Source organism: Ochotona princeps, chromosome 2, assembly GCF_030435755.1.
Source record: "Ochotona princeps isolate mOchPri1 chromosome 2, mOchPri1.hap1, whole genome shotgun sequence".
Classification (NCBI taxonomy): Eukaryota; Metazoa; Chordata; class Mammalia; order Lagomorpha; family Ochotonidae; genus Ochotona; species Ochotona princeps.
The window spans coordinates 78,538,372-78,566,204 of record NC_080833.1 but is presented as its reverse complement, the minus strand read 5'-3'; the positions used below and the strand labels follow the sequence as shown (position 1 = coordinate 78,566,204).

Below are 27,833 nucleotides of genomic sequence, written 5' to 3'. Positions count from 1 at the left end.
TCTGTTTGTCTTCCGGGATTTAGGATAGAGGGTCCCTTGGATAACTTACTGTAAATGTGTTTAGTAAATATGTTTTCACTAAATGTATTAGTGGTTCATCATTGGTTTATCTAATGCAGATTAAGTTTCGTAAGTAGGTCTCTTGTTAAAATCTGGAATTGGGCCCGGTGGCGTGGCCTAGTGGCTAAAGTCCTCGCCTTGAAAGCCCCGGGATCCCATATGGGCGCCGGTTCTAATCCCGGCAGCTCTACTTCCCATCCAGCTCCCTGCTTGTGGCCTGGGAAAGCAGTCGAGGACGGCCCAATGCATTGGGACACTGCACCCGTGTGGGAGACCCAGAAGAGGTTCCAGGTTCCCGGCTTCGGATTGGCGCGCATCGGCCCGTTGCGGCTCACTGGGGGAGTGAATCATCGGACGGAAGATCTTCCTCTCTGTCTCTCCTCCTCTCTGTATATCTGGCTGTAATAAAATGAATAAATCTTTAAGAAAAAAAAACCTGGAATTCCTTTTCTAATTTGAACATATTGTAAGTTACTAGTTATGGAAGAATCTTCCATCATGTTCAGATTCCACTAGGGGGAGAACTCAGTCAAGGATCTTGTTATCCCAAACCTCTCCAGGTTGGCTTTTTGGATTACTGTTAATCTTTTGTGACTACAAGTTTTTCTCCTAAATCAAACTTTATAAAACTGCTCATTTAATAAATTATGTTTACTTAATTTGTTATTTCTAAGTTAAAGTCTGATTTTAATTTAACTATGAAAAATTATAGTTGTAAGTATCATGTTTAGATACATACTTTGGATGAAGAAAGACATATTTTTATAGATGCTGTGGCATCACTTCTTGGCCTTTTTGCTGACATCAAGTGTATACATGTTGTAGCTTTTTGTAGTATATGTCTTTACAAGGCTTGCATTTGTTAAATTTGTTTTCAAGAATTATTTAGTCATCCTGAAACTTTCATACTTAAAGTGTATGCTCTACCCCAATTTTATTGTTCTAACATCACTACACCTGTAATCTGCTTAATATCCTCTGTAAGATTATACCGTCTCCACCTCTGTTACAGTCACCTGGCCATTTTTACATATAGCTGCTTTCAGATAGGCATTTTCCTAAAACTGTTTTTAGTGTTTTGTTTTACTTACTTGAGAGAGAGAGAGAGACAAACAGAAAGAAAGAGCTGCCATCTGCTGGTTTACTCTCCAGATACCACAGTGACCTGGGCTGGGCCAGGAACTCACTCCTGGTCTCCTGTATGGGTGGCAGAGAGCCAACTGTCATGGATTCAAGCATCCCAGGTGGCATCTTGATCACTTTGCCAAATGTCTGTTGCTGTAGAACCATTTTTTTTAATATAAAAATTTATACAAAGTAGACAGATTCACAAAATAGATTTCACAAAATAGATTTAGGAACGTCGTGGTACTTCTCAGCATACCCTCCCTCCTGCCCATGTTCTGCATCCATCCTTCATTTTCTTTTAAATGTTTAATTTGCTTTTTATTGGAAAGTCAGATATACAGAGAAAAGGAGAGACAGAAAGGAAGATCTTCTGTTCATTGATTCACTCCCAAGAGGAGAGATTCACTCCCCAAGTGGCTGCATTGGCCGGAGCTGAGACAATCTGAAGCCAGGAACCTGGAGCCTCTTCTGGATCTCCCACATGGGTGCAGCGTCCCAAGGCTTTGGGCCGTCCTCGACTGCTTTCCCAGGCCACAAGCAGGGAGCTGGATAGGAAAGCAGGACCACTGGGATTAGAACCAGTGCCCATATGGAATCCCGGCGCTTTCAAGGCAAGGACGTTAGCAGCCAGGCCACCGTGTTGGGCCCTCATTTTTATTTTTTTTTTTAACTTTTACAGTGGCATGCTTTCTGTTTGCTTCACAGTCACATTTAGGTAAGGAATTCAACAACTAGAAAGTAGGGGAAAAACCTTTCAAGAATATATGCAACCAGCTCCACTTCCCATCCGGCTCCCTGCTTGTGACCTGGGAAAGCAGTCGAGGACGGCCCAATGCATTGGGACCCTGCACCCGTGTGGGAGACCTGGAAGAGGTTCCTGGTTCCTGGCATTGGATCGGTGCGCACCGGCCGTTGCGGGTCACTTGGGGAGTGAATCATTGGACGGAAGATCTTCCTCTCTGTCTCTCCTCCTCTCTGTATATCTGACTTTGTAATAAAATAAATAAATCTTTAAAAAAAAAAAAGAATATATGCACTGACTGTAAACAATAGTGCAATCTCAAAAATGTCAGTCTCATATACATTGTATTTTTTGTGCTTTGTGTGTTGCTATCAATCAGGGAAAACATAGTTTTGAGACCGGCTTATTTCACTTTCAATGGTTTTCATTTGCATACATTTTATTGCAAGACAGAGTTTCCTTCTTTTTAGTGTATATATACACCACATTTTCTTTATCTAGTCATCTGTTGATGTTAGCATCCTAACTGGAAGGAAATGGTAATTAAAACGTACACATTTCGGGAGCGGGGAGGAAAAAAAGGACATTTCACTTGCTGTTAGTTTAATTTTCTAACTTTGTCTCTTGGTCCTAGTGTTATTTATTATTTGAAGACTTTATTTATTTATTTATTTAAAATTTATTTGAAAGTCAGATCTACAAAGAGGAAGAGAGACAAAGATCTTGCTTATCCTGGTTCACTCCCCAAGTGGCTGCTATGGCTGGAGCTGAGCCTATCTGAAGCCAGAAGCCAGAAAATTTCTCTGGGTCCCCCATGCAGGTGCAGGGTCCCAAGGCTTTGGACTGTCCTCTACTGCTTTCCCAGGACACCAGCAGGGAGCTGGGAGGGAAATGGAGCAGCCAGGGCACAAATCAGTGCCCATATAGAATGCCAGCACATGCAAGGCGAGGACTTTAGCGACTAGGCTACCGCGCTGGGCCCTGAAGACTGTTTTTGCAAATAAAACTGTCTTTTCTTCCCAGGTAGTAGAACAAAGCACACAAAACATTTTTTGTTTGTTTAATTAGTTGAGAAAAAATAAATGAGAAACCCCTTAGATGTTTAACCAAAATTAAGTTTGTTTTGAGGCAGTTGTAAATAAGAAGTGTTTTTGTCATAATCATAGTAAAAGCTTCTGTACACTAAGCTGAACACATCTGTAAACTTAATGCCACCTTGTTATAAGCGATGGAAAGTTCTTTACTTAAAACGTTGTGGTTCTACTGAAATCCAACTTTTGGTTCTTTTCCTGGTACCCAGTAGCATTTACCCACTTTCGTTAGTTTGCCCAACAGATAACCTCTAGGGATGCCTCAGATGGGCAATACCCCAACCACTCTTGGCTTAAAAAACACCCACTCACAATTCTGTTCTGACATAGAATGGGGAGCTAGGCTTAAATCAGTGTGCTCAGAGCAGCAGGCAGTTTTAACAGAGATGGAAAGGAAGTGATAAAATCTTTACCATTACCTCTAAAATATTTTATTTTTAATTACTATGATATTACTAAATAGAGTTATCATCAGGCTTTGTAATCAGTTTGAACTTTCCAGTTTCCTGAGCTAATTTGTTAATAGTTTCACAATGGGTGATGGCTTATATACCAACTCTTAGGTAAAAAGCTTCTTTTCAGAAGCTTGTTTTTTTAACCTTTTGATGTAGAGTGGTACCCGTGGGGTATAGTTTCCATTTTAAGCACTTAAATATTAAGCTTTTTTTTTACTTGTCTTTCATTACTTTCTGAACTTAGCATTTTTTGAGTTTGATAAAATAGCTATTTTGTAATAATATTTAATCTTAACACAAGTTTTCAGCATAGCAATTTAGGTATATAGACTGTTTAAGATTTTTTTTTTTTTATTGGCAAGTCAGATACACAGAGAGGAGGGGAGATAGAGAGGAAGATATTCCGTCCAATGGTTCACTCCCCAAGCAGCTGCAACAGCTGGAGCTGAGCCAATCTGAAGCCAGGAACCAGGAGCTCTTCCAGGTCTCCCACGCAGGTGCAGCGTCCCAAGGCTTTGGGCTGTCCTCGACTGCTTTCGCAGGCCACAAGCAGGGAGCTGGATGGGAGGCCGGGCCACCAGGATTAGAACCGGCGACCATATGGGATCCTGGCGTGTGCAAGGCAAGGACTTTGACCACTATGCTATTGCACTGGGCCACTATATATACTGTTTTAACTTGGCTTATTATGTAGTCATTAGGAATTAAGAAATTCTGTTTAATAAAGTGGTTTTTCTATAGTACCCAAATATGATTCTTTGCTATCCAAGGCAAATATACAGTTCAATTTAAAGGGACTAAGTATCCAGAGGTCTTTAGGATATTGCTGTATATAAAAGGTCATCACTCAGATCCTTTAAGACCATCCGCTAGAAAGATCTCAGATAAGAGCTAATGAAGGAAAAGTGATTGCTTAGTAAGATTGATCATCTTGGTGTTCATGTAAAAGGAATTTTTGCATACCCAGTGCCCTGATTTTCTGTCTTAACACCATTCTCCAAGAAATGGAACCCAGACTACTCAGACAAGTAGGTGATTCTTGACCTGGGGGAAGTAAATGAGATAAGCCTGGGACAGCTTGTAATGCCAGAAAGTAAGGAAGTGCTCCAAAGCAAACATACCCCAGCATTCAAAGGAGCAAAGGGACCAGCTGAGAGAGCTCCCCTTGGCCAAAGGCAGAGCAGTTTGTAAGGGATGGAATATTTGAAATGGTAATAGATTGTAGCCCGAAATATGAACTAAATATTTCCATGAGTCCTTACCAATATAAATAATGATGCAATAAATTAGTAATGGCAAAGAAGAGACAATTTGTGGAAGAATTACAAATAAATTTTGTAGATTGCTTTCAAGGCAGGCACAACTCCCCACTGCTTGATTGTAGACTACACATGGTGACTTCTCCTCACAGGACAAGGCATGTGAAGTACAAGGGGCAAGACTGCATTGGAGAAACCTGACAAACACTGCCCAAGCCAGGTGATCACAGCCAGTGCCACCAGTTATAAATCATATCGCACTTGATCTCGGGCAGAAGGCTGAACTGCTGTCACGGGTCATGCTGGTGGTATGTGCCATGGGTGGGATGTGATGAAAATGACACTCTACCTCTGGTGTTCCTCCCCAAACCCCATAAAGGTCTTACCGTGAGGAAAATACTAGATAAAGTAATCATGGAAATAATACAAAATACCTGAGCACTGCAGCTTCCAACGCTGCCAAAGTCGTCAAAAACAAATAAAACCTGAGAAGTTATCCCAGTCAAACCTAAGCATACAATGGAATGTCATGTAGTCTCCTAGATGGAATCCTGGAACAGAAACAAACCAAAAGAAAAACAGGCAGTAGGTAAGAACAACAAAAATAAACCAAACCAAAGAGATAGCAATAAACTAGGGATTCTTGCTATTAATATATCAATACTGGTTGGTTAATTGTAACAGAGACACCATACTAAAGTGTAAGTTATAATGGGAACATATAGAATCTGGGCTTCTAGGAACCCATTGAATTATAAACATTAGTCACAAAATCAATTCATTTCCCATTACAATAGGATCTATTAGGACTATCTCCTAAAGGATGTGGACCTGCAGTAAATGGTGATCTTTTGTGTGTACATTTAATTGATCTTAAAAGTTTTATCACTTTAAAAACGTTTGTGGGTATGTATGTTAGTTTGTCTTCTGAAATGAAATTAAATCAGTCTCAGCATTGAAAAATACCAGGAAAATATCTGATTTTTTCTACTTATACTTTTTTGATTACATGGTTATTTTCTTTAAGATTTTTATGTGTACTTTTTTATTTATTTTTCCTAGTTACAAAAAAGAAAATTAAAACCTCTGAGTCCGTGACTTTAAGTTACAGGAAACTGTTTCAAGACTTATCAGTAGAACATGGTATGAGTATGATTTGTTTTTAGATGTTTCAAATGAGTCACCTTGAAGTCATGGAGAGGCTACCACTCACCACATTTACTGTTCTGATTAATTTTTCTTGGGGCAAAGTACAAATCAGTAATAACTTACTAAAACTCAGTGGTTGCTATTGATGTTTCAGTAGTGTGGCTATGTTGATTAAACTTATCTACTGTCACGGATTTACTCAGATCACTGAAGTTTTTTTTTTTATAGGAATTTAATAATCAGTTGTAATTCACTTTTAAATATGAATTGAAAATATCGAATTGAAACTTAGACATTGTGCCCAGGCTGCAAGTTACCATGGTTGCCCCAAGACCGTTGAACACAAGTTTCATAATAGAGCCTTGAAAAGAAGTGTTATTTAACCCTTATAACTGTCAAGAGATTGCTTTTTAAATTGTTTCAAAAAGGGTATAACTTTGATCCAAAAGAAAACTTAAGCCGTATCTTTATGTAGCATAATCTCTGTTTTTTGTAGATTTTTTTCCCAGTGGTGGATATAATATAAAATATTTTTTAAATGCAGGCTTTGTACTTGCATCTGAGACTGTGCAACCTGCATTGTGTCATGACCCTTCTAATACCACAAACCTGCTGTAATGCTACTCCCAGTGAAAAACCCACATCCTATGTATAACCTTAGATTTATTTTGAAATCACTATGAAAAGAGCTTAGAGAGATTACTAATTGTTTCTGTTATTTCCTTTAAGGGTGTGATGTGTATTTGTAAACCATGTTTATAATTTTAATTCCCAGAATTAAAATGTTAAAATATATCATAGTAATTTCCTGTTCCAAAGTTATTTGGAAAAAGAAAGTTAAAAAAAAGAAAAAGATGCATTTGTTTATTTTTTTTAAAAGGCAAAGGGGGGAAATCTTCCATGCACTGTTTTATTCTGCAAATGCCCACAGTAGCTAGGACTGAACCAAGACGAAGCCAAGAACTTCATCCAGATTGCCCATGTGAGTGCTAGGAACCCAAGCACTTGAGCTGTCTTCCAGCCTCCCAGGCAGATGGAAGAGGAACTGGATCCAAATTGGGGAGTAGCTGGGACTCAAACTAGGCATTTCAGTTTAGGAAGGGGGCATCATGGTGGTCTCTCAACCCACTGTGCTTAACACGGGGTCCCCCAGTTTGACCTTCTAGTCTAAACCCATTGGCTAAGTATGTATGACATGTGCATCTATATTGAATATCATGCAACATACATGTGAGTATATGTGTTTACTAAGTGCAAAGGCAACTAACGTGGCTGCACCTATCCATTTATTAGAACTTTGTGACTTTTTCCTGTTGTATGGTTGGTGCCTGGCATATAGCAAGTGCTCAACAACTAACTGCTCAATGAATTTTAGGAAGGAGATGAGAGTCTTGGGTAAGAGTTTGGTATCCTCTGTGCTGATAAAATCAAGTAGCGGGATCTAAGGACAGACAGCCCGCTTGCCTTACAATTGTTTTTTGTTAGTGCAAAAGCAGTGCATTCAGTAGATACCATACTTTGAATTTTGATCTTTTCTCTGACTACCAGTGGTTTGAGAACTCTGCTAATTACATTTTGACTTAAGATATTTTCAGTTGGCAGTGCATTTATTCAGACATAACCCTATCATAAGTAGAGAAACACTTGTTCTTTATTCAGAAAGGTTCATTTAGAGTTACCTGTTAAAATCATTAACAAAGTAACAGCAATTTTTAAAAGGGTTGATATAATCACAGTGAAGCAGAGAGTGAGAGTGTCGAACAGCTATTAGCTAAGAGATATGATGACAGATAATGTAACTTAAGTGGGAACTGGTGTCCCACAACAAATGGAGGAAAGATGTGACAAAGATACAAATAGAATGAGTTCCTGGAGGAAAGATTTAGATGAAATCCTGGTTTCTAAGAAAATGTCACACAGAACACTCCATAAACACATTAAGCAGCCAGGCTGTCTGTAGGGTGGGATTGGGAGAGTAAGGCATCCTGCAGAGTTCTGTACTGCATTTCCAGTGCCCTGAACCTGCAGGACAGTATCTGCTGTGTTCTCCAATACAACAGCACCTGTACAACCTGTGTTAACATGCTTCTTAGGACTAGAGAAAACTTTTTCCATCGTCTCTCTAATCTCACTGATGCAAGACCACACAAATTGTTCACCTTTTGTGTATTTGGGCATTAGAAGGAAGGAGACAGAGAGCCTCCATCTGCCATTTAACTCCCCAAGCATTTACCGTGGTGTAGGGGCCAAAGTACTTGGGCCATCTTCCACTGCTTTCCCAAGCACATTAGCAAGACTCCAGCACAGATTTTGACGTAACAACAGTAGAATGTACCACAAACTTTAATAGGTAAAAATTCTGTTTTATCAAAGTCCTGATATATGTGGATTTTGTCATACAAGTTGAACATCTTTAATGTGAAAATCCATGCTCTCAAATGCTCCAAAATTCAAAACTTTCGAAAGGCCATCACGACTCCACCAGTACTTAATTCCATCCCTAACTCCACTTCTGGTCCTAAGTGTTTCGGGTAAAGGATAACTGAAGCCTGTTACTGTCCAGTGTACTTTTCCAGCAAAATGTGAAGCGAGTAGTATCCATTACCAGAGCAAAAGGGAGATTTCGAACTGTAATGTGGACTCATCTTACCAAATGGCAGGAAGAGTGGAATAATAAATTGTTTTGTATTTCCTACTGCTAATAAAGTTTCAACATGCAGGAATTTTTAAAAATTGTATAATGAACACCCAAAAATTCATACTCTGTATTCTATTAATATTTCAATAGATTTGCTTTTTCTGTCACTATATCTGCTCTTTCTTTTTTGATACATGTTTTTTTCTTTTTTTATTATTTTGATAATCTTCAATAGTTGATTAGGGCACAAAGGATCAAGGGCTACAGGAAAGTGGGTAAGACCATTGTTTCCACATTTTCTCTCTCTCTCTCTCTTTCACTCTCTCAAGTAAGTTGCATCATTATACTTTACTCCTAAACATTTAAACATGCGTGTTATTAACTGTGTTACTGATGCGTTAAGAGTCTCATCTACAAAGTGCTTTAACTTAGATCTTTAAAGTGAATCAGATTACTGCACGTAACATACGGTTGATTGCTAGAATTATTCAAAGGTGTGATATTACGGCTTTCACAAACATTGCTTCATACTCTTTTACTATGTAATTTTTATTTTTGATGTGACAAAAAGTGTAAGATCTTTTCAGTGAAAACACAGCAAAATACAAAAATCGTTGTTATATTGTGTGGCTTTTGCTTTATGTTTATTGTTTACCTAATTAGTTTTACTTAGGAAACCAGTTAGCTGGCAATCTTGTTATGAGCTAGGCCAAAAGAAAACCTCAAGAAAATGCAGGTTCCTAGGAAATTTATTAGTGTTGCTGACATTTTCCCACCTTCTTATCAGAAACAAACATATGGACACTGTTTGAAAATAGTAAGCTATAAAAATACTTATAAAAAATACAGAAAAAGTGAGGTTAAATTGACAGCCACTTCTTAGATCATAGTAGTATGTTGTTGTTGTTTTGGCATTGTATAGATGATGACTCAGTTTTCATATTTAAAAAAAAAATCCTACAAATCATTGAAGTAGCACGTTTAAGTAAGATCGCATTAGAACGTTTTTTAAAAATCACAAATTTAAGATAAAAAGAATGAGACATCTCTAGCTTTCCCCCTGTGGTTTTGAGACGCCAGCTGTATTCCCTGAGACACTGTTAAATCCGAATGCTCCATGCAGGGCTCCCTCACTGCTGTGTCTGACACTGCTGTGTCGCTAATGTGTGACAAGTACGCCAGGATAGACTCTCTCATCCTGACGGCAGCAGTGGCTAGGCCGGGAGCTGCGTGACCATTCTTCTTCTGACTCCTAGGACTCAATAAACAAAGTTGTTACCCATTTTCTGTGTGTGAGTGTGTGTGTGTGTGTGTGTGTGTGTGTGTGTGTGTGTGTAAGTGTAATGTTCACAGAAACAGTGATTTAGTAGAGCTCAGAACCCAATTTCTTGACTGACAAATTTTCCAGAAAAAAAAATGCACTGTTAAGCTTTGTAAACATATGGTTAAATCTAGGAAGGACAGTGGTTTCCAGTTAGGCTCGATATTTTAAGTTTTCAGTTTTGAATTTTGTCTTGTTTTCTACAATGAAATGTTCAAGGAACATTCTGTTTTTAAACACATAAAATCCAAGAGAGCTTGTTCACGTTTCACAATTACTTTTCCAGAGTGGCCTTTTAGTTAAAAATCCATCTTTTTATTGTGAAGCTTCTGATTTACCCAGTTTTTTGCTTGTTTGTTTGTTTTTAACTGTGTTTCCACCAAAGAAATCATGCTATGACAAAATTTTGGTATTAAGACTCACCTTCCGAGGACAAAGATCTTTGGAGTCATTTGGTTGCTTTTTGTTAAATAGGACTTAGTGATTCCTGTGTTGCTGGGACTTTATTTCAGTGCAGATTTTCCTACAACGAAGAGTTGTGAGTTGTTCTTGATCATCTTATAGTCTGACCTCAAGTCTTTTCTGCCTTGGACTTTTGCTTTTTTGCCTTGAACGTTCCATGTTGTCTCACATATTGCTGTGGGATGTCCAAAAACCACAAGAACTTTGCCTTCCTTTAAAAGTGTGTTTCTCCAAACTGAACCAGTTAGCCTTTCCATCTCATCTGGAAGGATTTCTCCCTAGTAATGGATGTTGCTTTTCATTTAATCAGACAAGGGTGTAGGGTGAATATACTGTGACTCCAAAACTTGACACACACAAAAGAAAATAGCACGGCAGATCCTAAAAATCCTAAATATCTGAGGGAGTGGTTCTTGGCAAGTCATCCTCTTTGCAAGTGTATCCACTTGTGTTTTCACTGTTGCCATTTCCTGTGTTACATCTGGGAAAGAATAGATTCTGTTTGGATCAATGAACATTCTCGAGCTTTCTGTTTTGTCTCCTTACCCCAGTCTTTCTTCCTGACTCCCCACTGCTTGACATCATCCTTTTCTACCATGAGGATATGCAGAACTGAGGTAACATTAGTTCAGAGTCAGTAAAAATCTTAGGAGGAAGCAGTCATGAATATGACCAATATGAGAAGTAAACTCCTTAGTCTTTCTTGTAATACTCTTTTATTCTCTGCCTTTGAAATGTTTCAGTTAAAAAGTGATCTGTCTCCTCCACCCTCTCCCAAAAAAAGGGCATGATTAAAAATAAGATCCAGGGCCCATTGTGGTAGCCTAGTGGCTAAAGTCCTTACCTTGCACGCACTGGGATCCCTTATGGACACTGGTTTTAATCCCAGCAACCCTGCTTCCCATCCAGCTCGTGATTATGGCCTGGGAAAGCAGTCAATGATGTCCCAGGGACTTGGGGCCCTGCACCCATGTGGGAAGCCCAGAAGACTCTCCAGGCTTCTGACTTTGGATCAGCGCTTCTCCAGCTGTTACGGCCACTTGGGGAGTGAATTGATGCACGGAGGATCTTCCTCTCTGTCTTGCCTCATCTGTCTATCGACTTTCCAATAAAATAAAATAAATGAAAAAAAATAAGATCCAGACATAAACATGCAAGTGTGTTGGACAGCTCTAACTGTAGGGCCAAAAATGCTGTGTACATCATCTCATCAGTGGTGACTTATTGCAATTTTCACTTACATTGGCAGAGACCAAAATAAATATTGAAAGACAGACTTCTGTACTAAGTCCAAGCTAATTTGCTCAGTCCATTCTATAAATTTCTGTACATATTGCTTTGCTTCATCGTTTCTCATGTTCAGGATGCTATAAATTAGGCTGAAACTCTTGACTAATCTTTAAAAATTAGATTGATTTTTTGCAAAGGCAGAGTTTGATAGGGAGAAAAGGAGAGGCATCCGCAAGTGCCCAGCTTGCTGGAGCTGGGGCAGTCTGAAGCTGCTGTCAGGGGCTTCCGTTTCTCCCATCTTTTGCTGCTTAGGGCTATCTCCTTGCTCCCCAAGAGCATTATTAGGAAAGTGATCAAAAGTGGAGCAGCCAGGATTTGAACCAATGCCCATATGAGATGTTGGGGCTGCAGGCAATGACTGTAAATGCCATACCATAGTACCAGCCCCTCATAAACAACTAATTCACTCTGTCTTTGATTTAAATTTTCTTATCTATGAAGTAGGAGTATTAATACTATCTGTTGTTCAGGGTTGTTGTTATGATTACATGTGAAAAAACTTAGAACAATTCCTGGCACATTCTAAGTGCCAGCCTCCAGTCTCTCCACTGGAGTAGAGGACTAAACCCTACTCCACAGAAATAATGATTTAAATGTTTTCTTACAATATGATACACAATGCCACTCTGATTGAATAGGGCTAAAATTATATCACTTACATGCAGTAACTGTCGGCCTCAGGACTTAACTCCTTTGGGGAACCTCAAGTGAAAAGGTTTGCTTTGTACTCAATCTGTAGTAGCCATTGCTGTTTTGATTCCAGGTGACAGAAATTCATGTTCAAACTGGCTGTGATAATAAGGGTGCTGGCTCTGCAGGGTAGCTGTCCTTTCTGTTCCCAAAGCAGTCCTACCTAGTCTTATGTCCTGCAGAAGCTGTTGGAGGAAAATATGTAAGGAGAAACAGCAGGGTGAGGTTGGTGGTATTAAGAGGCCTGGAGCAGCGATTTGAAAATGGCCAGTAGGACTCTCCACATTGCACAATGCTCTTCACCCTACCCCATTGTTCTGTAGGTAACTCACAGGACCCAAGGCACATTTAAAAACATGCTTTTTCAAAAACCTGTGATTACTCAGATATCACCTAGGTAAGTTTTACAGGGACTTCAAAACTCTCCAAAGATCTGAATGTGTATCTTTCTGCTCTGTATGGACTGCTACCAAATGATCTTCAGATTGGTTGTTACGAGATTAATAACAAAATGCAGAATAACATGCATAGGGTCTGCAGGACAGACAAAAACGTGTGCGTGTACATTCAGCTGTCTGGCTATCTGCGTACAAAATATGATGAGAAGATACACTGAGCAAAGACTGCTGCCGGTGGTTCCATCTATGGAAGGCAGCTGGGGAACCGTTCAGAGTTAACTGATGGTGTGCCAGGTTCAGGAGTTACTCAATAACTTCAGGAAATGTCTTTGGATCAGGGCTTTAATCTTAAAATGCTGTCCATCAACAAACAGCTTCCTGATTTTAACTTGTCTAGAGATACCAAAGACCATTCTGGATTTACTCTTTTATAAGCCCGTTTATCTAAAACAGTTCATGTTTGTTTTCAGGTAGTGTAAAACAAAAAGAAAGCTCTTTCAAATCTGAATCTCTAGCCCTGGCAAATGATCCCAACAGTCTTCTGAAATTTAGGATTAGGAGGACCTTTTAGCCATCTATCTCAGGGACTCCCAATATATTTTTGAAGTTGATTTATTCATATGAAAGGTCGAGAAAGAATGTATGTAACTCTTCTGTCTGCCAATTGATTCCGACACCTGCTAAAAAAAAAAAAAAAAAAAAAAAGGCCAAAACCAAGAGCCTGGAACTGCATCCCTCTCACATGGATGGAAGGGACCCAATTACCTGAACCATCATGTGCTGCCTCCCAGGTGCACATCGAGAGGAGGCTAGATCAGAAGTTACTGTGGGACTTGACCTCTGCCACTTCAAGATGGGATGCAGTCATCCTAAGCTATGATTAGAGAAAGAAACTCAGGGTTGTCCTCCTCACCGTTTGATATTGATTTAGAGAACTCTGTTTTCTCTTAAATGTATGTATTTATTCAAAAATCAGAGTTACACATACACACACACACCACTGGTTCACACCCCAGATGATGGTTGGTATTGGCCAGGCTGAAGCCAGGAGCCTGGCACTCCACGTGTGTCTCCCTTGTGGGTGGCAGCCACCCAGGTAACTAGAGCCATCTTCTACTGGTTTTCCAGGGAAGGTAGCAGGGAGCTGGCTTGCTCTACCTATTCTACCCACCCTACGGTGCTGATCCCTGGAGAGCTTTTTCTTTTCTCCCCTTTCCTTTCTGTTCCCCAAGCAAAACCAGATTCCCAGTGTGGTTGTAGGAAGCTTGAGTAAGTCTTGAATCTCATGGATAGAGTCAGCTACCCTAAAAGTAAACAACTTTGAAATTCTAAGATACTTTTTTTTTATTAGAAGATCCATGCAATTGTTGTTTTCTAAGACTTCCACAAAAGCTACATTTTATAAATTGAGATGATTATGAACAACTTTATTTAAGCATTATTTGCAGCCATTCAGTATTATTTGCTACGTGTTACTTTTCAAAGACAATTTAAGAGTGGATTTGATTCAGCTAATTGAAGGCTGTGTCTACTGAAGCTGACCTGTTTCTTGAAATATTTTAGTACCTGCTGTGAAAATTATCTCTTGTTTTTGCTTTGTTGTCACCACACAGAAAGAAGAAGGAAAGCTTCAAGGACAGCTAAACAAGTCTGATTCTAACCAGTATATTAGGGAACTGAAAGATCAGATAGCAGAGCTCAATCATGAGGTAAGTGATAAAATTTGATCTTCACATATTTCTTCCTTCCTTCCTCTGCATCGTAACAACCCTTGATTACTGGTTGCAGGACTGGCTTTTTCATGCTAAACATTTTCTGTGAGTCCTTGGTTATAACTAATCATGTTAGAAGATTATCTCTTTGTAAAGGATTTTTTTTCTGCTCATTGAAGATGTGCTTTCCTAAGACTATAATCGTGAGCTGAAAAATTGGTGAATATTTTCACGACAGGTTTTCTTACTGTGTTTTGAAACTGTTGGTAGTTTGCCTTGGTGTCAAAGTTACTTTCCAGTAAACTAAAATTCCGCTTTCACCTGTACAGTTGATTTGTGGTGTTGCTGTTGTGAAGAGCAGGGAAGTCTTGTTACTCATGCATTCTTTCCCCCTCATGGTGCTGTCTCTGAGATTGCAAAAAAGGATACTTGCCTAATATCAGTTAACAGATTTCTTAGTATTTGAATGCTTTTTAAAAGTGGTTCTGTCTTGAGTCTGTATTATTCAGTTCATGAAATTTTTAGTTTTACTAGGAACTGTACTACTTAAAGTATTGAAACTAATGTGTTTTACTTAAAGAGATACTTTTTGCTAATGTTGCTCTAGGTCAGTAGTCGTGCCTGTATTATTTTTTTTAAATGAGAAATATCTTGCCAAAATGAATAGGAAAGGATATTAATATTTTTGAATTGTTTGTGAAGTAATGTTTCTTGCTTTAGGAGATTTCAAACAGTAACACAAACCTCTTTTATTATAAAAGAAGGAAGAAAGAGAGAAGAGAAGGAAATTTATTTTGGCCACTAAATAAATTTAGACCTCAAAGGAAAAAGTTTGGACGTACCCTTTTTCCTGGTATTACAGCCTCAGTTAAAGTCTCGGTGGTTTTGGGTAATGCCTACTGGAGGCAAAGAGTAGATTCTGGATGAAGAAGGACCAAAACATAAACAAAAAGGGAAAACTTACATGTAGATCACTTTCTCTGAGATTTGAGGCTTTATTTATGTAAATGCTAATTCTTTAGCCATGGGAAAATTTGAGGGATTCTGGATCTTACACATATTATGTTTACCTATTTGTATACATTTTAAAATAATCTGTTTTTATCCATAGACATGTATGAAAGCACAATATACAAATAGGCATTTTCCAGAAATTCTTACTCTTTTGAGAACTCTAGAAATTATTCTTTGAAATCAGAGGACATTTTTAGATGAAATTGTGACTAACGCAAAATGTTCAAGTATGATGATAAGCAGCTTTGATATGGCTGAATTAAGGAAATGATATATAAAGTGACTATTTTTTAAATTAGTCTAAAACTAATCAACAAATGTCAATTTTGTCTGCCAGTGCTAGATTCCTCTGGTTTCTCTAGAGACAACAAATTTTGATAAGTGTATGTATATAGGTATTTGAAAGCAGATTTTTTAAGATAAAAGGCTCATGCAGTTATAACAGCTGGGAGGTCCTGAAAGAGTCCCTACCTGCAGGGTGGGAACTTGGGATGCCAGAACAGGGTTCAATCTCAGTTTGTAGACATCAGAACCAGAGGAATCAAGGGTATAACTCTCACTTCAAAACCAAAAAGCCTGGGCCACTGGACCGATTCCTGGAATCCAAGGGCCAATGACTGACATCCCAGGCAGAACTCAGGAGAGCCATGTGTATCCCAGCTCTCAGAAGGAGGGACCAACATGCTTTCTGTATTCAATCTCCCCAGACTCCCATGATGCTGTACACGTGGAGGCTTGGTCTTCTACCAAGTTCACTCAGATTCACTTGCTTAGTTGTTTAGGAAACACCCTCAGACACTCAGAATGATTCTGGGCCAGATTTCTAGGTATTCCTGAATCCAGTCAGGTTGACACCTGGGTGCGGTGTTTTTTTTGTTTGTTTGTTTGTTTTGTTTTTTGTTTTTATGAATGGCTTAACACACCATACGTGTGTACGGTAGCACTAATATTTACCATCTGTTGAGTACCAGTACCTAACATGGGCCAAACATTATGTCAGATAGCACATTCATACAATGTCCACCCCATGAAGATGGTGTTGTTTCAGTTCCATGGATGTAAACCTGAAATTCACAATTATTAAGTATCTTGCCAAGCAAGATGCTCTTTGAATATTCCTCCTTGTAAATAGGAGCATACTGAACCAGAGGAGAATCCAGCTTGCCCTGTTTTCTGTGCTGCTTACACAGGCATCATAAAACATATCATCAGTATCTACAGTCTTAAGAATGGTGATTAGTAATAGCTTTTTACTCTCCCGTTCTACCCTGCTGCCTGAATTTGCATACATGCACTAAGTGTGTTTTGCCGCTGACCTAACCACAAGAACTCCCTGCTGGTACTGCAAATAGGAACTGAGGTGCAGCTCCTGCTGCATCTGGACTCCCTCCTAGTGGCGCCTCTGTCCCCTAGCTCCTGCCACTCCTGCCTTAATTGCCTGACTAGTTTTGCTCCTGATTTTATCCACTTCCCCTGGAAAAATATTTTTTTCTCTTGGAGCCTTTTAGAACATGATTAAATACTCTTCCCATAACAGAATCCAAGTGCCCACTTCCTGCACTTTTCTTATGCCTCCCGCCACACTCTTCCCCCTGCTGCCCATCCATTATCAGAGCACCTAATAGGCGCTGGGTTCAGAACTGAAGATAAAGAATTTTGAAACACTGACCGTGCCCTGTAGGGCTTCACAATCTACAGTGGAGCGGGAGACACAAATTGTGCTAGTGAAAGTAATGCACTAGCTGCCCTTTATTTAATAATTGCTGTGAGTTAGACACTGTATTAAGTGTTATACTTCCATTATCTATCTAATTTTTACAGTAGTACTCTAAATTAAGTAGCATAGTTATCATTCATGTTTTACATGTGGTAAAATGTTCCCAGGGATTCAGTACCTCCTTATGGTCATACACTAGTCAGTGATACAGGTTGGATTTTTTTAGCTCAGACCATAGGACTTCAAGCTCACCCACTGTGTGCTGTATAGCCTCTTTGAAATAAACATGAATCAGATTACAACAATTTGGGCTGAGTTCTTTAAAAAAAGAAAAGAAGAAAGTAAGTAGTTTGTCAGGCAAATTGAGACGCCAAAACATTTAAGGCAGAGACATGAAATAAAATCATTCAGTCCAGGAATTAATAAACCATCTACAATTTGACTATCTTCCTATAGCTGCTGACCACTACGAACAAATAATATTTTATAAATGTCAAAAAGAGAGAAGTGGGTAGAAAGGTAATCTGATTTAGAAGCCCAAAGATGCACTGAGGACTCACTTGGGTGTAGAAGTATTTAGAAGTATAATCTGTGGCTCAACTAAATCACCTTAGACTTCTCTGGGTCTGTTAGAACCTTGTAAATTATACATTTACAGTATAATTTATTGGAAAACACATACTAGCCTAGTGGTCTGAAAATGTTTTGGAGTGCACATGTGTTTTTCACTTCTTGATGGTGATATAATAGTTCTGGTGAATGTTCCTGGAAAAACATATTTCAGACTAAGAATAACACATACCAAAAGTTACATACTCTCCCCTTTAAACAACTTTGTTGAATTTTATGATGTCTTAACAAAATAATTTTAATGTATTTTATGACCTTAAAATTTTACAAAAGTAATTCTGGTTCTATTTGCTTTTCTACATAGAGCACATTTCCGTGTTAATCATCCCATGTAGTAGCTGCTAAACCAGGTATTGGACCTTAGATGATTGTTTTAATCCTCATGATTATCCTATCAAATATTCACATTTTGTAGCTGTAGAAAGGCTGAATTACTTGTACAAAGTCACATAACTAGTATGTGGTGGAGGCTAGAATTCCAAAGCAGAACTTTTCATCAGGTTGCAGCGTATTAACCTGGAATGAAATGAAACCAAACTGCTTATTTCTAAAAAGAAAGAGGAGCCTTTAAAGCATGTGTGTTAATACTGTTCCTTGGCCTAGATGAAATTAAGGAGATCTGCAAATGCCACAGTATAGAACACAACAATTTTTTGAGAAAAAGGAAGGAACAATAGTTGTAGGAATGCAATACAGAACCCTGAAGAAGACCAATACAAAAAAGCATAGAAGGAGAAACCTGGTCACTTGCATATTTGAGAGTGTGAGAAACAGAGCAGTCTGCTGGAAGAGCCCCAGCTGTCTCTGATGCTGAGGTGGTTAGCAGCTGTTTCTTCAGTGGTTCTTCATAAAGGAGACCTAATTGCATTCCTCATTACTTTTCTGAATATTTTGTAACAGAAAAAATGCACTATCATCAAAACTGAACATTTTAAGAACCTCCTTTGCATAGAAAGCATAGCAGAGAGCATTGCCCAGGCCACAAGTTAACAGCTCAGTGGGTTGCCACAAGTGCTCACACTCGGATTTACCACCCAGTTCCAAGAAGCACCCAGCGCGCTTACCATGCGCTAGCAATACTCAGTCTCTTAAAGGTGGCCATGAGCCCTGCTTCTGATAAAATACTTTAGGTTTTGGCACTTTTTGATGAATGGTTTCATGCAGTATGTACTTTTTGTATGTCTTGCTACATTTTTTTCAACATGATTTTGGGAATTTTATGGTTTCATTGTAAAATATAGCAATAAACTGTTCACTTTTACTGCTATATAATTTTCCTTTGCATAAATATACCACAGCTGATTCTGTTGGTGCACATTTGGACTATTTCTAGTTTGATCTTTTAGTAGCATTACTACAAGTGGTCATGACACTTCATGAGCATTGAAGAATATCTGTCTATGCCGAGGTTTTAATATACATTTCTCTAATTACTACTGAGCTTGGATAGCTTTTTCCCAGGCTTCAGAATAGTGCTGACATGGGGCAGTAATTCCATGAAGAAGTTTTTGAACAGATTAAGTGGCATACAAGCTGCAAAGGGAATGCAAAGAAATGTCTTTATATGTCATTAGAAACAACATTCCAGACAGAAGAAACAACTAACAAAAAGACTACAGAATAAAATGAGGAGCTCTTTGAGAAACCATGCTAAAGAAACCCTAGGTAGTGGGGTGGGGGAGGGTGAGAGGTAGGTGGGATCACATCACATACAGTGCATTTTAAGTCAATAGCTACAGTTTGTGTTTTGTTCTTAGTACACTATTGTTGCTGTTATAATAGGAAGCTTTTGGATGGTTTTATGCCCTCATTTTTCACTGCCTGATGATGTTGAATTGATTGTAGAAAGGGAAGAATGGAAATAGAAATGTGTTAGGAGTCTATTGAAATAATCCAGGGAGGAGCATAAGAGCAAAGGTGGCTTGGAAGGGGGGAAGAAGTAGAATGTCACTATATGGATTTGTTAGAGATATGCTTCTCATGAGAGAAAACACATTTTGAACTTGAGAAATTGAGTGAATGGCTGGTTGGTGCCACTGGTTAGGATTAGGGGAAGGTAGAAGAAAAAGAGCTCTGTTTTCTGTTAAATTTGAGACTAGAGTAAATGACATTCAAAGGAAGGTGTCTGATAGGGTATGAGCATGGGAATCTGAAGCTGTAAAGGAGTATCGGACCCAACACTAGAGTAGAAACTGGCTTCATTTATATTGCTTTCTTTTTTTATTATTATTATTTTTATTACAAAATCAGATATACAGAGAGGAGGAGAGACAGAGAGGAAGATCTTCCATCTGATGATTCACTCCCCAAGTGAGCCACAATGGCCAGTGCTGTGCCAATCCGAAGCCTATCCGGAGCCAGGAACCTCTTCCAGGTCTCCCACGCAGGTGCAGGGTCCCAAAGCTTTGGGCCATCCTCGACTGCTTTCCCAGACCACAAGCAGGGAGCTGGATGGGAAGTGGAGCTGCTGGGATTAAAACCAGCGCCCATATGGGATCCCGGCACGTTCAAGGCGAGGACTTTAGCCGCTAGGCCACACTCCAGGCCCTATATTGCTTTCTAAAGAGTATGGAGCCCACATCAAGTTCTGAGGCATTCCTCACCGTTCAGATCAAGAATGCCAATCCAGGAGACCAGAGTCCACATTGGTACAGACAGGAAGGAACCTGGGCCTGTGGAGAGCAGGAGTCCCAAAGAGGGTTTTAAGAAAGGAACATTCAGCATGGGGATGTGATCGGGTTACACATTGCCCTGAACTTTCTTAAAAATGAACTTAATAACAATGACTTCATGGACCAGGCATTTGGTGCAGTGGTTAAGATTCTGCTTGGGACTCCTGCATGCTGTATCACATCGCCTGAGTTCAAGTCCTAGCTCAGCTTCCAGTCTAGCTGCCTCTTAATGTGCACTCCCAGAGGCAGCAGGTGATGGCTTAAGTGCTTGGGTCCCTGTTGCTAGCTCTTGGATTTGACCTAGCCTGGCCCCAGCAGTTGCAGGCATTTGGAGAATGAAAAGTAAATGAGTGATATATGTGTTTCTGTGTGTCTGCTTTTCCAATAAATGAGATAAATGAGATAATTTTTAAAATCAATAACAAAACCCAAATACTAAATGTAAAAAAAAAGCGGCTTAGTCATTTAGTTTTATAGTTACTGATGGTTATTTTTTCTCTTTATTTCATAATGAATCATACCTTTTTCACTTTGTGCTTGTTCTGTACTACCTGCTTCTTCCAGTCTTCGTTCCCTTGTAGCTACTGCAATGCTGCGTGTTTGCTAACAGGTTTAGAGAATGGTAGCCAAGAATAGAATTGGCAAACTGCATTGACAACAACAGGCTACTTCTGGTAGCAGAAATGAGACTCAATAATAAAGTATTTTATTTGTATTGATGGCTACTGATGACTGAATTTTAATTTTTAAGAAAATTTTAATGTTTGAGAAAAACTCTTTAAGGTATAGAGTTGTAAAGTTTTGTGTATGTTTTTGCAGTAGAAAATGTCCATTTTCCTTAAGAGCATAGCAGCTTTTTAAAAATAAAATTCCTTAGTTTCATAGATATGTGCTAGCTCCTTTTTTATTGTATGTTTGAAATAAAATAACAAAAAGAAATTCCATCAACAGGTTCACTCCCATGCCTAAATGCCTACAACAGTGAAGGCTGAACAGGCTAAACCCAAGCACCAGAACATCCATTGGGGTCTCCCATGTGGGATGCAGGGACTCAAGTTCTTGGGCTTTCATTGGCTGCCTCCAAGTGTCTGCATTAGCAGGAAGCCACGTTGAATTCAATCCCAGGCATTCCACTATGGACTATGGCTGTCCCATAGTTCATGTTTTACCTGCTACACAACACCACCTGTCCCATCTTCCTAGTAAAAGAACAAAACTATGCCCTTAAATTTTCTTTCTTTTTTCATTTTTTTTTTTTTAAGATTTATTCATTTTATTACAGCCAGATATACAGAGAGGAGGAGAGACAGAGAGGAAGATCTTCCGTCCGATGATTCACTCCCCAAGTGAGCCGCAACGGGCCGATGCGCGCCGATCCGATGCCGGGATCCAGGAACCTCTTCCGGGTCTCCCACGCGGGTGCAGGATCCCAAGGCTTTGGTCCGTCCTCGACTGCTTTCCCAGGCCACAAGCAGGGAGCTGGATGGGAAGTGGAGCTGCCGGGATTAGAACCTGCGCCTATATGGGATCCCGGGGCTTTCAAGGCGAGGACTTTAGCCGCTAGGCCACGCCGCCGGGCCCGTCTTTTTTCATTTTTTAAGATTTATTTTATTTATTTGAAAGTCAAAATAACAGGGAAAAACAGAGAGGTCTTTCATCTAGTGGGTCAGTCTCAAATGGCAGTTAACAGGTTGGGCTGTGCCAAACCAAAGTCAGCAGCCCAGGATTCCAACTGTAATGCCAAGGGCCCACGTATGTGGACCATCATCCACTGCCTTCCCATGGAGCATTAGTAGGGAGCTGAATGGATGCAAAGCAGCTGGGACTTGAACCAGTATAGGATGGCAGCACTACAGTTAGCAGCTTAACCCCATGTGCCACAATGGCAGCCCCTGAATTTGTTGTTTCTCTCATTAGAGCAGTTTCTAAAGTACCATGCAAGAGCTCACACACACCTCAGACAATTAGTTTTTCTTCCCAGTCCAAAAGATTCCATGGAGATGAGATACCTTATTTTTCCTCCTGTAAAAATTTCTGTAAGACCGTTAAATCAAATGGTTACTACTGCTTTGTAATCTTACTGTCTCTATTTATATTTTAAGATTTTATACCTCATGGCTTCTTTTTTTCTTTTAAACATTTATTTTTATTTATTGGAAAAGCAGAGGGAGATAGAGATTTTTTTTTTCCCACACTCTGGTTCACTCCCCAAATGCCTGCATCACCAGGGACTCAAGCCAAAGTCAAGTCCTGGGCACAATCCAGGTTTCCCTGTGGTTGATGGGGAACCAAGTACTTGAACCATCACCTGCTGCTTCTGACTTGCATTCACAGGGCACTGTATTGGAAGTAGAGATGGAACTTGATCCCAGGCATCCCAAGTGGCGGCTTAGCCTGTGGGTAGGTACCACGATGCCTGCCCCCTAGTGACTTTTAAATGAGTGGCTAAACCTCCCATTCTTCTCCTATGTGCCGTCTTAGCTGGAATACAGTTTACTTGATTTGAAGTCCCAGATTTACAAAGAAAACAATGTTGTGCTATGTACACATTTTCATGTCTAAAATAATATCACTACATAAAGTACTCTAAACTGATTGAGTTTCATATAATTCTGAAACCAGAAGTATTCTTAAAATGTGTCTGAATTTTTCATCTTATGAATGAGGAAGCTGAGGTCCTGAGAGTTACAGGATTTACCCAAAGTTACACAGCTGTTTGGTCACCAAGAAGGAACTCCTGCCCAGCCATTCTGGTTTCTGATCCACCATACTCTACTGCCCCGCTGTAATCCTGCTGACCCTCTACCATCTATTAAACATTATAGGGGTCCCATACATGTTGCTCAGTTGAGTTAAAATGAATTCTTTCTCTCAGATGAGTGTCTTACGTAGAGTTGTAGACATCTCTGTCACTTGGTATTTCTTCCTTCTTGTTCTACAATCGATTTTGAACTTGGCTTCCTTCCATCTGTGCTGGCAGTTTCTCTCACTTGGCCATTTAGGTTCTGTTTCCGTCTCCCCTCGTAGCTATTGAAAGCTTGGCGTTTAAACTTCGGTGGCTTTCTGAAAAAAAGAGAGGCAATTGTGATTTTATAGCTAATTTCAGCATTTCCAAGTGCACAGAACTATAAAAAATTAGTCAATCCAATTCATTTTTACATGTCATTTGGGAAATACAAACTTATTCAAAGACAAATTAGCTCAGCTGTTAAGTATATTTGATTAGAAGCTTAATTGAATAGGTGATTCACAGCTGATTCTAAGTTAGTTTTTTTTTTCCTAAACTCTAGGATTGTACGTTACTTCCTATTCATTCCTTGCCCCGAAACACCACATTCAGGAGAAAATTGAAATAAATCACACACAGGATGCCTTGCCTTATTCAGCACTTTTGGACAGTCTCTAGTTTTACGCTCGTAAAAGGAGAGTTCTGTCCTGTCATATGCATCTACATATCTCATTTCTGAAGTTAAAAAAAATAAATAAATACTAGCTTGTAAGTGAAATCTGTGCTTCTAATGATAATAGTTTCGTTAAGGAATGGGGTTTATTCTTGAGAGTGTGAGCGAAAAACAAAACAGCTCTAGTGGCAAAGGGGATGTGCTACAAAAATGGAGTCACTTCCTTGAGAAAGAAAAACAAAATCAAGCAAAGAAAAAAGATGAGTTAAAGGTGTTAGCAATGAAGGAATCATGACTGGATATGAACTGTGCTACTGCAATAAGGTGGAGGAATCCAGCATGGGACGGAAGGCCTGGGGAGGGGTTGGGGAATCCCAGAGTCTATGAAACAGTGTCATAAAACGAAATTAAAAATAAAAAAATAAAGGTATTAGAAAAAATAAGATAGCAAGAAAGGAAGTTTGTCTTACCTAAGATGCCTCCAGAAAGTTTTCAAAGGGTCAAACCTAAGCAAGAGATACCTATAGAATAAAGAATCAGCTTCAAACTAGAGACTCAGACCCACAATACTCCAAGTAAAAAAAGTACATCACACTGGTCAGGAAATAGAAACTTGTATTTCTTAGTGTGTTTTGAAGGTCCTGGCGCAGTATTCTGAATTTGTGGATACCTGCGAAGTTTTGTTAAAGAACGCTTAACATTACATGAATATAGATAGATTTCAGATGTTTGGGGCGGAACCAGTGTTTATTATTGCTGGTCAGTAAATCTCTTAAGAGGTAGACTTTTTACTAAGTACTCCATGACAATTGGAATGGTAATGTAAATCTTTTTTTTTTTTTTTAATTCATGAGATTTCGAGAAGAGAGAACACACACACTCTCATCCCACTCTCCAGATGCCCACAGTGGCTAGGGGCAGGGTCAGGCTGCAACCAGGAACCAAATTGCCAGTCACTGACCCATTCCATGTCTTCCATGCAGGTGGTAGGAACCCAGCCACCTGAGCCATCATCCACTGGCTGTCAGGCTGTGCGTTAGCTAGGAAAGTGAAATCAGGATCCAAACTGGGTATTGAACCCAGGCACTACAATGTGGGATGAGTGCATACGCGATGTGTTAACTGCCTAGACCAAATGCTCACACCCGCAAATGTTAAAAACCAATTTAAAGAAACAAAGTAAAAATGGCACTTAAATTTTGGGAAATAAGGGCAGATGAAGGAAATGGAGATAACTAAACTATACTGATAGTTTTTGTGGTTATTTATAGCAGTTCATAGCAGATTTTATTCAAGGACAGAAGAAACTTCTGTTTTTGCAGTCCCATGAGGAAATCATACTAGTGGCATCCTCAAATCTCAGACATCAATAAAGTGATCATTAAATTCGCTTTCAGGGGTCAGAATTGTGGTGTAATAGGTACAGCTGCCACTGCCTGCAATGCCAGCGTTCCATATGGGCACCCATTCATGTCCCAGCTGCTCTACTTTTGATCCAACTTCCTGCTAATGGCCTAGGAAAAGCAACGGAAGATGACCCAATCATCTTCTATTGCTCAGACTCCTGTCACCAAATGGGAGGCCTGAATGAAGCTCCTGGCTTCAACCTGGCTCATTCCTGGCCATTGTGACCATCTGGGACATGAATCCGCAGATAGATTATCTCTTTCTCAGTCTTTCTCTCTTTGTATATAATGGTACTTTCCATCCAAGTGCTGTGCTAAGTATATAAAAGACCCAGTTGTTAAGAAGTTCAGAATAGTAGGGAATGACAGTTGGTCTGGGCAGTATTGTGGCACCACATGGCATCATGGTCTAGATGCGTGATGGGAGGTCTGTGGTCAGAGGGCTGCCTCAACTGTGTAGTAAAGAAGGTATAGAAAAGAGCCAGAAGAAGGATAGTAGAAAAGCATTTCAAGCAGAGGAGCATGTGCAGAGATTTAGAGGCAAATAAAAATCTTAACAAAGGAAACCAGGAAGGAGTGATGTACGGGTATGAGGGAAGGAGTGGTCTTGGCAGGTAAGACACCACCTGGATACCCACATTCCCTATCAGAGTGCCTGGGTTCCAAGTCTTGGCTCCATTCCCAATTCCAGCTTCCTTTAATCCTGTACACCACGGAATGCAGCAATGAGGACTCAGTTAGTTGAGTCTCTGCTGCCCCACAGGGGAGGCCCTGGATTGAGTTCCCAGCTGCCTGCCTCAGCTCAGGACCAGCACTGACTGTTGTGAGCATTTCGGAATAAAGCAGCAGGCAGATAGAAGCTCTGTCTCTGCCTCACTCTCCTTCCCTCCCTCCCTGTCTCCTTCCTTCCCTCTCAAATAAATAGTTTTGGTGTTTTTTGTTTTATTTAGGGAGGAGGAAAACAGTGAGGGGGGCTACCCCTGAGACCAAGGAGAAAGAGACTTCCTCTGTTTGTTGTTAGTGCATGGTACTGAAAATAGCCTTCCTAGAGATGGATCTGAAGGCTGAGGGGAAAGCTGTGTTAAGCAAGAGGACATCTATGAAATTCAACCTGTTTCCTTGGTTCTGTTTTGTAATGGCTTTGAATTTTGCTTGTTAAGGTCTTGGCCCATACAATGTGATTCAGAGCTGATTTGAACCTTTTCAATCTAATTTGGATTCTTATTTTAATTATCCACCAAGTTATACAATTTTTCTCACTTGTTATAATGCCCTATATTTCTAAGAATGAATTTTCATAGCCTGCTTATTTCTATGTGCATTCATTTTATAGCCAAATAATGTATTCATTTCATTGAGTCTCAGGTATAGACAGATAGATACATAGATATGGTGAAGTTCCCCTAAGAACTACATTTTCTTTTTTTGTTTTTTTACATATTTTTTAGTCATTATTTTTTTAATCAATATTAGCTGGATAATTATGGGCCTTTTTAAAAGAAAACTTTTTTCCTTCAGATTGAGTAATTAAAAAAATTTTTTTAATTATTGGGGCCAGAGTTGTGGCATGGTAGGCTAAACCACCACCTACAATACCAGAGGGGATGCTGGTTAAGTCCTGGCTACTCCACTTCTGATCTAGCTCCCTGCTAACGTACCTGGGAAAGCAGTGGAGGATGGCCCAAGTGCTTGAGCCCCTGCAGCAATGTGGAAGATGCAGAAGAAGCTCCTGACTCCCAGCTTTGGCCAGCCTAGCTCCAAGCTTTGTAGCCATGGAGGAGAGAACCAGTGGATAGATCTCTCTGAGCACCTCTCTCTCTCCATTCTCACTCTCTCCCTCTCTCTTCTTCTCCCTCTCTTTCCCCTCATTTCCACTGTCTCTTCACTCCTTCCTCTTTGCCCATCTGTCTCTCTTTACCTATATAACTGTCTTTCAAATACATACAAAAGTCTTTTTTAATGTTTATTTAAAAGGCAGAAAAGGACAAATGGGACATACCCAAATGTTCCCAACAGCCAGAGCTAGGCCAGGGCTAGGAGCTCAGTCCTGGCCTTCCAAATGGGTAACCATAACCCAGCCACTTGACCATCATCTGACGCTCTCCGTGGTATATACGAACAGGGCCAGGACTGGAACCCAGACACTCCAGTGGAGAAGTGGCATCCCAGCCACTTTATGCCAAAACACCTGCTTCAAGTGCTTCAATTTTGAAATGCTAGTTGTTTTAAGGAACAATGTCATGTCAGTGGCAGTTGTCTAAAATGGGAACATTTGAAAACGTGTTCCAGAATTTACTGTCAGTTAAAGGGTGATTGATAAAAGCTGAATAGCTAACACTCTCAGATTTATAAAAACTAGGCATCAAAACTGTGGTTGGAAGTCTTCAGTGCAGTAAATCATGTGCTTTTCATGAACCGTATCTCACAGATGCAGCTGGACATGAGATAATCAGATTTTCATTCCCCACAAGCTGGATAGCTGAGTATGTCACGCCAGTGGTACGTGTCAGAAGCTCAGTGCTTCTTTGCTGCCTGCCTGATTTAAGTTGTTGTGGTCAGCCTGAGGAACCTGTGATATGATAAGATAGCATTCATGAG

General features: G+C 39.8%; 1 protein-coding gene across 6 annotated transcripts in view; it reads left to right on the top strand.

Moving 5' to 3' along the window:
- EVI5 (ecotropic viral integration site 5) overlaps positions 1 to 27,833 on the top strand; it is a 181,371-nt gene that overhangs the window by 131,998 nt on the left and 21,540 nt on the right. For all 6 annotated transcript variants that reach the window (XM_058659185.1, XM_058659201.1, XM_058659178.1 and 3 more), the window contains one exon: positions 14,297 to 14,392. In XM_058659185.1, the coding sequence (XP_058515168.1) occupies positions 14,297 to 14,392 (96 nt within the window). The remainder of the gene's footprint in view (positions 1 to 14,296; positions 14,393 to 27,833) is intronic.